The 14226-nt window shown below is 37.5% G+C and overlaps 1 protein-coding gene across 1 annotated transcript; it reads right to left on the reverse strand.

The window, feature by feature from the left end:
• Positions 1–11262: 11262 nt before the first annotated feature.
• On the reverse strand, positions 11263–12030 carry LOC109148686. Its single transcript, XM_019296422.1, has one exon. The coding sequence runs from the start codon at positions 12028–12030 to the stop codon at positions 11263–11265; it is 768 nt and encodes a 255-aa protein (XP_019151967.1).
• Positions 12031–14226: the final 2196 nt, after the last annotated feature.

Raw genomic sequence — 14226 nt, forward strand, 5'->3', positions numbered from 1 at the left:
CCGTTTTGAGCGTACAATATATCAATCTCTTCGTCTTACTACGAAGAATCCGAATCCACTTTGACCTGACCCAAATCGGAAGTGGACCCCACTGATAATTGTTCCACAAAATAGCCATTTAATATGCCATTTTATGTCATTTTAAGCTAATTTTTCCAACAGTAAGAAAGTTTAGAAGGCGGGGTCGAATAGAGTTTCATACGATTTTTGATAAAATGTTCAAATGAACTAGAATTTGGAAAGATAAAAGAATAACACTTCAGATTGTAATGAAGGTGATGTTCTTCTGATTTCATCCAGTTATTAACTATCAAATGCGTGGATTCTTGATTCCGAATGTTCTTATCACATATCACCTAAGGAGTGGCTCGCCACATATAGGTTAGGAAATATTTAATTTGGTTTAGTTATTCTAGGTGATGATATGGTTCAAATTCCAACTAGAGATGATTTCGGAGAGGCTTGATTCAAGCCCGAGCTCGTGTGCGCCGGCACCTACGGGCACGAATGTCGTCCGGAAATCGGCTGGCCTTGCGGGCTAAGTTATGCCAACTTTCGGTATCAGTTTTCCAAACTCTAAGCCACTTGAAAGCCTGGGTTCGACCTGGCCCGAGAGCATTAGGCCGAACAGAGAGCAACACGAGAGTGTGGTCGAACAGAGAACAAGCAGCACGAGAGGTGCTCTCGTGTGCGCTGGCCGAGACCAAGCAACACGAGAGTTGCTCTCGTGCGCTGCGGCCTGGCCGAGAGCATGCAGCACGAGAGTTGCTCTCGTGCACTGCGGCTGAACAGCACTTCGGTCTACCAGAGCTGTTTCTGGACAGTGGAGATTTAATTCATCCGTTAAAGGAATTAATCTCTGTATTAATTCATTTTGAGTTTTGAATTAAACCTGCACTAATGACCAGCTGTTTCAGATGTTACCAACGTGCCATGAATGCCTACTAAATGCTATTTAGTACTCCAATTCCTATATAAGAAGAGGTTGTAGGAGCAAGTGATTTACAACAAGTGTGGGAAGAACACGAGAGTACACAACACACAAAGATAAGCAATTTTCCTTCTCAAAACCTCTGCTCCTACTCCTTTTCTTGCTACTGTGTTTTGCCCGTGCTCTAGTTCGCCGGGTTCGTTCGTTTGGGTGCTCAAACGTCGAACCGTTGTACGTTTTATCCTGGGAAACCTAGGCCACAACGCTCCTAGCACTTTTGGGAGGTGGCAAATAAGGTTTTAAGGAAAGACATGCACTTTGCCTAACTCGTACATTTCTTTCTTTCTTCTTCTTTCTTGTTTTGGATTATGCTCTAAGCAAAAATCTGTTCTTTCTTGTTGTTTTGGAATTATAATCTAAGGATTATATTTTCTTTTTGGTTGATATATATTGGTATATCTTTTTCGGAGATATACATGTATATATAACGTTGGGTCCGTTATATATATATATTTGTGTGTATATATATATTTCGGATATATATCCAATAATATTTTATATATATTTCGTGTGTATATATATAAATTTTATTTTACGGATATTAAATCGATTTTGGTTCATTATCACCAACAATCTTAAAACCTTATCAATTTTGATAATGAACAAGTCGATGGATTCCAAAAGTGTTGGATCCGTGAATGTTGCCGGAGGTGCACATTCAAATGGTCGGAAAGGCAACGAAGTTGCACATTCCGTGATGCCAGTTGATGGAAGCAACGTTGGAAATGTTGTTTCCATGGGAGTTGCAAAGACACACGATGGTGCTCCGGAGAACGTTGGTTCACGAACCGGTAGACCTGTGGCTGGTGACACACAATTGGTACCTATTGTGTTGTCTAACGGATCGGCTAAAAGCCACGAATGATCCTATGATGGTGTAATGACTACATGGTCGAAGGACTATGGTAGTGTTACCAATGACTTCAACCGTAATCGAAGGAAACTCAAGCGGAAGCTTAGCTTTCAAGAAGATTACGAGAAGAAGGAGAAATGCCACTACAAAGCGAACCGTCATCCTGGTGAAAAGGTTGAGGACAACTTCGCTATGTTTAAGACATGTGGATGGTTGGACGAGTGAGGTCACAACCGAGGTACCCCCGCTGTGCGCTATGGACCACCCTTTGTGGAGTGGACGGTTGAGAATGGAACAAGGTACACGGGTTCGAAGGACTACTACATAGGAATAATGGAAATTGGTTTCCAATGTAATTTTTCCTATTTATTTATTTGTTAAATAAATGTTGTAGTATCCTTGTGATACATTTTATTGTTGAATAAAATGAATTGTTCCATTTGTGTGTTTTGAACTTTGTATATTTTAAAATATTCTTGTGTGATATTTTTAATATATATAAGATTCAATAAGGGTGCGTAGTGCATCACGGAGCATTATGTGGAAAATGCTAAAATGGCTTAACGGCCGGAACGAAATGTAACAAGCGTGTTACATGTTGAGATCCCGTAACGAACTTTGGTTCAGGTTCATGTAGAACAATACGGATTTCAAGGATCAATTTGTCAAAAAATTGGAATAACTATATAATCGTGAGCATCACAGCTCAAGTATTGAATATTTTTAATAATATTCTAAGAACGATTATATGAGTTTGATTCAACTAGTTGGAAAATTTGGTTGATTTGTTCTCGTTAATTGTGTTATAATTAACTTGACCAAAAATTCCAAATTATACTAGTATATTTAATTTGAGACAAATTGTGTTTTGGTGAATAGTGCTTTTGTAGCACTAATGGAAAGTGAAATTTAATTTGGCACTTGGAAGTGCAAATTAAAACACTGTAACAGTGCTATCAAGCACTAGGTAGAGTGCTTAATTAGGCACTTTCGGCCACTTGGTGGCTGCACCTTTAGGTGTTGAAAAGTTAAGCATTTGGTGCTTTAGTAATAGCAATAAAGGTGCTAGATTATGATTGGTCTTAATGCTAATCTACTTAGCTTAAACCTTTCGTATGTGGCTAATTAAATTTAGCGTTGTAAAAGTGTTATGTGATTAGCACGAAAGGAGGTTTTGGTTAATTGTGAAAGTAACTAATAATCCTAGTGCCAAGTAGCACTGTAATTATAAATTAAGCAACGAAAGGTTGTTGTGAGTTTATAATTTAAAGCAATAAAGATTGCTTTGGAATTGATGCGTTAGTTTAGAAGCAATGATTCGTGCTTGGTATAGCATGTTTCGTGCTTCACTACTAAGCACTGATTCGTGCTTCAATTTCGGAAGCACTGATTCGGGTTTGTGGCCTTTCGGTCAAAACCGAATAGATTCGTGAGGGCTAATCTGTTAGCACCTACGAGATGTGTTAGCGTGTAACACATGTTTATTCTTTATAAGAATAAAAGGATAACCAAGTTAATTGTGAATTAATGCGGTTACGAGTGATTGATGTGGTGAACATGAAACACCTATTGGTGATTTCTGCGAAAGCGTTGGTATCGTACTCGAGCGTACGACACGGTATTCACCTCAATCAAACGTTGTTGCCGAACATAAAATATCAAGACGTTGATAAGTTCGGGTCTACCTCAAAGTATGTGAGGTGAGACAATACTTTGGACAAGTAAGTACCTTTTAAATAAGGTTACCCGCATGAAATTCTTACGAATTGTGGGTACGTAGGAAATTTTCCTACTAATGCCTGAAATGTGGGGGTGTCTTGCCAAAGGCGTTTTGGTTCTTAGTACACGAGTCCTACGCTCTGGATGTACATAAGAACACAATAAATTGAATCAAGAAATTCATCGTTCTTTAGAAGATGCATTTCTGTGAAGGTTCAATAAAGGACCTAGCACGTTGAAAGGAACTTTCGGCTTAGCTATGGTTGAAGGGTATGAAAGATAACCCGAGCTCAAAGCTAAATGTAGCAAGAGAGCTAGGATTGAAAAATCCTTTGGTCCATATTTTCTGACGTACGTGTTAGAATGTGGTGCGCATATTCTAACTTGCATACTAGAAAATAATTTGGATTTTCTGACAAGGTTGTTAGAAAACGAGCCTCGAACATATGTAGAAGTGGTGACTTTTACAAATGGACCAACCCGAGAGAGGCTACCGAGAGTGAAGTAGATTCTATCTTAAAAGAATCATACTTGGAACTGGTTGTTCTTCCTCCAGGTTGTAAAACCTCGGGATCCTAAGTGGATTACTAGTCGGAAGATAAAATCGGTTGGTTATATTGGAGTAAAATGGCCGGGCTTGTAATTTTAGATTACATGCGATGCTAGTGCCACAATTACTTCAATATATATTCTCTTGTGATGAGAACGAAATTCATTAGGATGATACTTCCAAGAGCTGTTTAGCGAGACTTGGAAGTTTATCGAAATGGATGTATCGCTTTCTTAATAGACATGGAACAACCCGAGGGTTTTGTGGTTCCGCGCTATGGAAAGAAAGTGTGTAATTGGTGAGATCATTGTATTGTTCGAAACAATTGCCTTAGTAGTTGGCATGTGAGGTTTTGATCATGCAGTGATGACCAACGAGTTTAGTATAAACGAAAGAGAAGGCGTGTCTACGTATTGCGTACGATGGACGGTGAAATCACTGTTTGTTTATACACGATAAACTCGACATGGGTAATAATGATCAAATGATCAATTCTACCAGGAACATGTTAAATTCGAGATTTGACATGAGAGGTGTGAGTTTGGCAGATTTAATCTTCGAGATTAAAATTGTGAGAATACCGTATTGTCTCGTGTTAAGCCAATCTCATTGTGTTGATTAAATCCTTGCAAAGGATGTTAATCAAGTGGCTTGGACATCGTTAGATACTAACGTACAACTAGCCAATAATCACGAGTATTGTACTTCTCATGGAGAATACATTCAGACTATTGGTAGTTTAATTGTATCTAATAGGTTGTACTAGGGTGGATATTGCCTTAGCGGTTAACGAACTCGGTAGACATACGAGTAACCCTAGTGTTACGCACTAGAAGGTAATGGTGGAAGTTATGAGATACTTATGTATGCTTGTGACTTTGGACTGCACAACGTGGGATATCTAGCCATACTTGGAAAGTATAGCACGGATATCAAAGGACGCTAAGTCCATCAAAAGCTACGTCTTTACGTAGGCCAGTGCAGTCGGTTGGACGGAAATTCTCGAAATGAATTTGTGATAGCTAAGATCCGACGGGATCAAAGCTGAGAGCCTTACACTCGTGTCGCGTGCGAGTAGGCCGAATGGCTATGCCATTATTTTGAGAATGTTCCTAGTGGTGAACTCGTACCTCCAATTTGTGTGCATTGCGATAGTCAAGCCAAAAATTGGTTAAGTACAGAGTTAAATGTGGAATGGTAAGTCTAGACTTATAAGTCTTAGATATAATACCATTAAACAATTTCTCACAACGGGGGTTATCTCTATTGACTACGTGATGTCAAAAGATAACGTAGCGGCCGCTAACTCGCTAACCCGAGGGTAAGCAAATGGTTGTGGAGAAATTGGAACGAGGAATGGGTCTGAAGCCCTTGGACTAAAAGTTCTATAGTGGATACCCAACCTAGCTGACACCTAGGTTCAATGGGACAACTAAATTATGGAACGGAGCGTGTCACTGTGGGGGTCTCGGACTCCCTACCACTCCTCGTTAGAAACAGTGACTCCCGCGTAAGGATAGCATGTTGATGCTTTAATGATTCGAATGTCGGTTGACATGTGTGAGTATGCGGGATACTCGGAAAAGAATCACCTATGTGAGAGAGAAGTGAAGGTCGCTTCAAAGGAGAATTGATGGGCGCAATTCTTCACAAACTCTTGCAGAACCAGGACGGTGACCCACGACCAAAATGGGCACACTAATGAGAACAGAGCATGGTTGGGAGGTTCCTGTGTGAGATATGTCATCGTCTACACAACGGCAGTCGGTTCAAAGACATCGCGTTCTACCGTACAGCCAGTAGAGTAAACATGTCTTCACAAGGGAAGGTTCAAAGGGTATAGTGATCCCTACCTATCCTATGCAGGGATCGACCGTTAAACACAGTTGTTTCCGATTTCAAAATACCCCGAAAATCAATTTTTCATTCATGTGGGGGATTGTTGGAAAAATAGCATTAAAATGGCATAAAATGACACATTAAGTGGCTATTTTGTGGTACAATTATCAGTGGGGTCCACTTCCGATTTGGGTCGGGTCAAAGTGGATTCGGGTTCTTCGTAGTGAGACGAAGAGATTGATATATTGTACGCTCAAAACGGATAATGGGTGAATGAGATATTGATTCTCAAAGTAGACCCATTGAGTTGGAAAAATGTAAGGGAAAAGTGAGCTTTGTCCCACATTGATTTGGAAAGAGGATTTCACCCCCCTTTTATACAAGAGCTTTTTTAGAACTTGTAGAATTGCATAGCATAGAGGCTCTCTCGCGCGGGGGGGGGGGGGGTGCAAATCAAATTCCAACTAGAGATGACTTCGGAGAGGCTTGATTCAAGCCCGAGCTCGTGTGCGCCGGCACCTATGGGCTAAGTTATGCCAACTTTCGGTATCAGTTTTCCAAACTCTAAGCCACTTGAAAGCCTGGGTTCGACCTAGCCCGAGAGCATTAGGCCGAACAGAGAGCAACACGAGAGTGTGGTCGAACAGAGAACAAGCAGCACGAGAGGTGCTCTCGTGTGCGTTGGCCGAGACCAAGCAACACGAGAGTTGCTTTTGTGCGCTGCGGCCTGGCCGAGAGCATGCAGCACGAGAGTTGCTCTCAGCGATTAATTCATTTTGAATTTTGAATTAAACCTGCACTAATGACCAGCTGTTTCAGATGTTACCAACGTGCCATGAATGCCTACTAAATGCTATTTAGTACTCCAATTCCTATATAAGAAGAGGTAGTAGGAGCAAGTGATTTACAACAAGTGTGGGAAGAACACGAGAGTACACAACACACAAAGATAAGCAATTTTCCTTCTCAAAACCTCTGCTCCTACTCCTTTTCTTGCTACTGTGTTTTGCCCGTGCTCTAGTTCGTCGGGTTCGTTCGTTTGGGTGCTCAAACGTCGAACCGTTGTACGTTTTATCCTGGGAAACCTAGGCCACAACGCTCCTAGCAATTTTGGGAGGTGACAAATAAGGTTTTAAGGAAAGACAGGTACTTTGCCTAACTCATACATTTCTTTCTTTCTTCTTCTTTCTTGTTTTGGATTATGCTCTAAGCAAAAATCCGTTCTTTCTTGTTGTTTTGGAATTATAATCTAAGGATTATATTTTCTTTTTGGTTGATATATATTGGTATATCTTTTTCGGAGATATACATGTATATATAACCGTTGGGTCCGTTTTATATATATATTTGTGTGTATATATATATTTCGGATATATATCGAATAATATTTTATATATATTTCGTGTGTATATATATAAATATTATTTTACGGATATTAAATCGATTTTGGTTCATTATCACCAACAGATTGATGGTAATGAAAGGAAAGAGGAGAATCTGGAATAGCCATAAATTGTTAGGGAGTACAGTTGTAAGTGGAATTCATTCACTTGAGTTTAATGGTGATAGTGTTAAGTTGTGGCATTTACGTCTTGGGCTTCTTAGTGAGCATGGTATGCATTAGATACATAAGAGGAATATGTTAAAAGGTGTTTACACTAGTACAGATCTAATCATTTGTTACTATCGTAAATGATATTTAGCAACTGTTGTACAACAGTTGCGTATACCATAGTCGCAGAAAACATCAGACATTCCGCGACGGTTGTGGAACAGTCGCGAAAATGTAGTAACCCGCGACGGTTGTGGAACAGTCACGAAAAGGTAGTAACCCGCGACTGTTTTTAACATATAACGGTCGCGGATTGTTTTTTTTTTTTTTTTTTTTTTAAATTTAATTCTTGACTATTTGCACAAAGTTCATACTAATGATAATGTAGCTAACACATTGATGAAAATAGTGATTAACTGATTATTACTGACAAGTTCCATTGTTTAAACTTATTAGGTGTTTCTAGTTGTTAGAGACTTCATGATTATTTTCTAAAGGGCATATTCGTTATGGTGGAGGATTGTTGCATATGTCATTAGAAGATGACAGGTATTGTTCAAGCATAGTGGAACAAGCAAAGCATATCAAAACAATAGCACTTGTCTAAATATATGGTCCGAACCCGAACCAGGTTGATTGAGTGGGTTAGAGTGGCCTCGTGGTATGGTATAGGTTAATTTTTAAATGTATCATTAGGGTTGTCTATGAATATGATGTTTGTAACCCTAGATTTTTATCATCACAATCAGTAAATACTTCATTCTTGTGGATGTAGGGGCCAAACCACGTAAAAAATCTTCTTTTTCATTTTCATATTATGTACTTGATGTCTTGATCTTGTTTTTCTCATGTATTATTAGTAATATTGTTGTTGTTTTTTTGGCAGTTGTTCTTGTTATTATTTGATTGATTTCGTTTCGTGAACTCAAAGTGCTATCATTTGTAGGTATTCACAAATTAAGTGTCTAAAAGAGTAAATAATTGGTATACAAGATTTGCTAAAATTATTATTAATTATAGGAAAAAGTGTCAAATTGCCCTCCTAAGTCGACCGGATAGTGCAATTGGGTCCCCTAACTAAAAAAAAAAACTTTATTTAGATCTCCTAAACCTATAAAATTGTTCAATAAGTACAAAGTGACTTGTTTAACAGGTTAAGTCTTTAAATGGTTGACACGTGTCTTTTAAAATATTTTTTATTTTTGTTTTTTTTTATATAAATTTTATTTATTAATATATATATATATATATATATATATATATATATATATATATATATATATTATATATATATATATATATATATATATATATATATATATATATATATAAAGAAACTAAGAAAAATAAAAAACAGCCATCGGTTGTGGCTGCCTAGCACTGGAGTCTGCGTCGTCGTCTGCAAGGAGGAGGAGCTCCTGTGCGCCGTCAATCCAACGGTTCATGAAGACTAAATCAGACAAAGTTAGCATAACCTTTAGCTCTCAAAAAATGGGTAAACTCAATTTTAGTTCCATAGTTGTTCTTTAGGAGTAAATTCTATGCATTGAATTATACAGTAGGGCATAATTTCACCTCCCAATAATTGGAAAAATTCCATTCAGCTCAATATATATTGTCCACTAAATTAGCATATACAAAAAAAAAAAAAAAAAAAAAAAAGAAGGAATTTTGAGCGAAGAGAATCTGTGCCAGAAACCCACATCTACCAAGCTCTGAAACGACAAGAATTGAAGAACCTTGCTTGCCTTCTTTGTATCATCGCCCATGTCTCTGATTTGCCTTTTCTTTAAATTACTATTGCTTCAGATGCATAAATTGCACCTTTGCTTTAAGTTAATTATTTCTTTTCTTGCTTTAAGAGGGGAAGACTACCGGTCTCTCACTCCCGGTTGGATTTGCGACAAAGCCAACAACTGAGTTTTGAGCTTCCAACGGCAAGGCAGCAAGCACTGCAGCAGCACTTCAGGCGGTGGAGTGACTACGTAGCTAGCTCGATCTGTTGGATTGACGGCGCACATGAGCTCCTCCTCCTTGCGGGCGACAATGGAGACTCTGGTGCTTGGTAGCCACAGTTGGTGGTTTTTTTTTTTAATATATATTTTAATAAATAAAATTTATAAAAAAAAATAAAAATATTTGAAAAAGACACACGTGTCAACCATTTAATGACTTAATTGGTTAAACAAGTTATTTTGAACTTAATTGAACAATTTTACAGGTTTAGGAGATTTAAATGGAATTTTTTTTTTAGTTAGGGAACCCAATTACACTATTTAATCGACTTAAGGGCCAATTTAACACTTTTTCATTAAGTATTGCATTGGAGTACGTACAATTATGTGTAGTGAATTGGGAAAGTAGGCAAAGCAACAATATAAGAATTAGAAATTGGATATTGGTTCCATGTATGTAACTCTTTTTTATACACATTTAATAAGTAAGTTTTCATTGACTATGTCATAAACACAATTATATTATATTATATTGTTTATTTATTTATTTGGATATTGTTGTTTGCTTGTTGCACAAGAATGAATCATTCTACTTTTGTCTAAGGTGGATACATACCTTTAAGGAAGGTTCGTGAAAGTAGCAATTAGCAAAAATAAGATTTTATGAAAAATTTACAAATAACGCAAATTATGTTGTGCAATCGTGGTGCACACGGTTGCAAAACGACACTGTTTTATTATGATGGAGTAACAGTGTCATTAGTGGCACCGTTTAACTCCATCAATCAAATAATTTTATTTTTATTTTTATTATTTTATTTTATTTTATTTTATTTTTTATTTTTACAAAAACTCCAATCGACTTGTAATTATAGTTATGGATATATAGTTATGAAGTTATGAATAAATAGTTATGAAGTTATAGATAATAGTTTTGAAATTATGGATGTGTATATGCAATTATAGATATAGTTCTCTGTGAACAAGCACTTTTAAGAATTCTGAATATGAAGTTATGTAATTATGAATGTCTAGTTGTGAAATTATGAATATATGGATATGAAATTATGAATGTGTAGTTATTATTTCTAAATGTACTGTTGTCAAATTATGAATATATAGTTATATAATTCTGAATATATAGTTATGTAATTCTAGATATATAGTTATGAAATTATGGATATATCTTACTGTTTGAATATGAAAGGAAACCGCCTAACGCCGTTAACGACAATCCGAACGAGAATTTTTTTTTTTTTAAATTAAACGGCGTCATTTTGCAACATGGTGCACCCGGTTGCACAGCATAACGATTGTACAAATAACTATTGGGCTCAAACTACACATGCCAATCCGAGCATAATAATAATAATATTTTAAGAGTTAATATCACAAATGGTCCTCCGACTATTGGGGTAGTACTCCTTTTAGTCCCCAACTTTCAATTCGACCAAAACACATACCTCGACTTTCATTTTTTTTTACCACAAATAGTCCTCCGTTAGTCTTCCCGTTAAGTGAGTGTTAAATTTAAGGGTATTATCGTCAAATCAAAGAAAAAAATAAGAGTTAATACCACAAATGGTCATCTGACTATTGTGGTAGTACTCCTTTTAGTCCTCAACTTTCAATTCGACCAAAACACATACCTCACTTTCATTTTTGACCACAGATAGTCCTCCGTTAGTCTTTCTGTTAAGTGGGTGTTAAATTTATGGGTATTATCGTCAAATCAAAGAAAAAAAATTAAATAGTTAACAACAAGTCCATTTAAAACAGCAAAGGCAAAAAGTACCACTACAATCATGTGGATGCAAGGCGAAACAAATGGAGCCGAGATGCCATGAATTGGGCAGTCAAGCATATCATGAAACCAAAGGTTGTGCTGGTTGTTCTTGGGATCAGATAGTCCGAGAGTTGCGGGATCGACACCGGAGTGCCAGACGCCGCAAGGGAAGAGGCCATCGATCGGAACTCCAGCCGGAGTCCACGGAAAACCCAGAGGTTTTGTTCATCGAGCGAGACCGGATGGCCGGCCAACGCAAGGTCTTCCATCAACAGCTGGGCTCTGCCGAGATATTCCGCGGGGGTGTTGTCGCCTTGCCTGAGCGACTGGAACTGAGCAAGGAGGTTGAGACACCTTGGCCGTGTCGAGGAAACAAGCGCCGCCGTGACGGAGGTCCACACCTCCTGCAACGTCGTGCGTCCAACAGCAAGGTAAAAGACCTCATCGGCCATGGAGGATATGAGGAGTGACAGGATCGATTGATCCTGTTGCACCCACACACCATGCGCCGGATTCACCATGGTGGTTGACGTCGTGGCCTCGGAAGCAGCCTCGCCGGAGGCCAGAGTCTCAAGAGTCACTGGAGTACACGGAGTTTCACCGGTGGCGAATCCAAGCAAGCCCTGTCCACGAAGAAATGGCATCAATTGAGTGCGACAAAAGAAAAAATTCTTGGTGGTTAGCTTCATGGATATGAAGTGGTGAGCCGAGGCTAGGGTGTTGGTGGTAGACGGAGGTGGTGGTGTAACGGCGATGACCGTTCTTTCACTGGAGTTTGTCGACATGGTTGGGAAGGAGAGAGAGAGAGTGATCACCTACCTAACTGATACCAGATGAGTGAATGATTATCGTGAATTCAAAACACAACCAGTTACAGAGTACAAAAGAGATTAGAGTCCTATCTAACTAACCATATACAATAGCTATTAGTTACAGGACTAATTCAACTATAATAATACAAGCTATGTAACATATTAAATGAACTAGAATTATAACATTACTAACACTTGGAAGCCATAAACTCTGCTACATTTCTTTGAAGTTTTTTTGCTTTTTGTTGAAAGTTGCTTTGATATATCTGTGAGTTTCTGGATAGATAAGTGTGACCGATCGACATGCTTCTAGATTATAAGTGTAGTCTATCAATAGAGGCATGTATGTGGAGCAAATGAAGTATGGTATTCAATAGAGATATACCTCAGTCAAGACCAATAGATCATAGTTAAATCTCAGTAAAACAGTCGAATATTTTTAAACTCGCAAAAGAATTAACGTACAAGAACTATTAGAGAATGTGTATTGATTACTACCTTATATCTATTTTTTTTTTTTAAAGCAATTGGTCACACTACATAAAATTTTGGCATCATAACAAAGTCAAAAAAAAAATTATTATTATTATTATTATTTTAAAAAGCAATGGCTTACGCAAAAAATGTATGGTGGTTTAACAACCATTCAAGATATGCAACGCCGTCCTGTTAATGTATTATTCCAAATTCATCTATTGGTGGCATTATATATAAATATATATATATATATATATATATATATATATATATATATATATATATTTGAAAATATTATCATTATTATTATTATTATTATTATTATTATTATTATTATTATTGTAGTTAACTATTTTATTTTTTTCTTTGATTTGGCGATAATACACTTAAATTTAATACTCACTTAATGGAAAGACTAACAAAGGACTATTTGTCATCAAAAATAAAAGTCAAAGTATGTGTTTTGGTCGAATTGAAAGTTGAGGACTAAAAAGAGTAGTATCTCAATAGTCAGAGGACCATTTGTGGTATTAACTCATATTTTAATGAGAAATGGACAATTCGAATTTGTTTATTTGCAATGGACAGATTGAAAATCACGACTATAAATAGCAAGAATATGAAGCTGAAGATACATAGAAGATATATTCAAGTTTACGAGTACAAGCTTTCAAAAAGCTCGCAATCGTCATTCATTAGATTCAAGAGACACAAGCTCAAATAAAATTCTTTTAAATCTTTCATAAATGACACCTAGCTAGAATTGATTTTTAGTATTAACTGTCATGACCTTGAACCATGGAGAAGAAATTTTGAAGGCTGAAACAAGGGTTGAAGTGAGGGAAAAGCTATTTGAGAAGCTAAGTATGGGAAGGCAGATGAGAGAGCCGAAGGACCCATACGACGTCGTTTGTAGCAAAGCCAAGTAACCGAAATTACTTATTCAAATGGCGTCGTACGAAGGAAGCCGTTAGAGTGCCGTTTGAATAAAAGAAGGAACAACGTCGTTTAAGCCTGTTCCTTGGAAGCGGTTAAGGGTAGCCCTTAGACGACGACGTTTTGATGAGATTGCCTGAAGATTGCAGAATGCTGAAAATGTGGAGTTTGTTAGGGAATTTCTTGGATGTATTAGCTTTATTGTTTTTGATATTTATGCTAGCAGATTGGGAATTATTATTATGCATTTTGTGGTTGAGAAATCAGAAACCCTAAATCATTTCTTCTCTCATAAACCCTAGCTTTCTCTTATTCTTCTTTACTTGTTTCTCTGCTATTTTTGCTGCAAACTTTCAGGTGTGCTATATTTGGTATCAGAGCCCCCATGGGAACCACCTTGTAACACGCTGTGTTACGACCCCTAAAACCAATTAAATCGTTTAATCAATTGCCAAAGGCAGGATTGAATTACAATAATTAATTTAGAAGAGGCCCACCATAGTCCGTGGGCCCCCACCCCTAAAACCTAACCCTAGCCCTAAAAGGAATAGAATTAGCAAGCCCATTATACTAGACCCTAATTAGGACTCCTAAGAATATAATTAGGGGACATAAGAGGCACCTAGAACCCCCACCACAATAATCTCTCACGACCCAAAGAGTTCCAAGAATTCCCTTAGAAGAAATCAAGAAAGCAAGAAAGCTTAAAGAAAGACCCTTCATAGCCAAGGAATTAATTAAGGCTAAGAGGTAACC

The sequence above is a fragment of the Ipomoea nil genome, unplaced genomic scaffold (genome assembly GCF_001879475.1).
Source record: "Ipomoea nil cultivar Tokyo-kokei standard unplaced genomic scaffold, Asagao_1.1 scaffold2144, whole genome shotgun sequence".
Lineage (NCBI taxonomy): Eukaryota > Viridiplantae > Streptophyta > Magnoliopsida > Solanales > Convolvulaceae > Ipomoea > Ipomoea nil.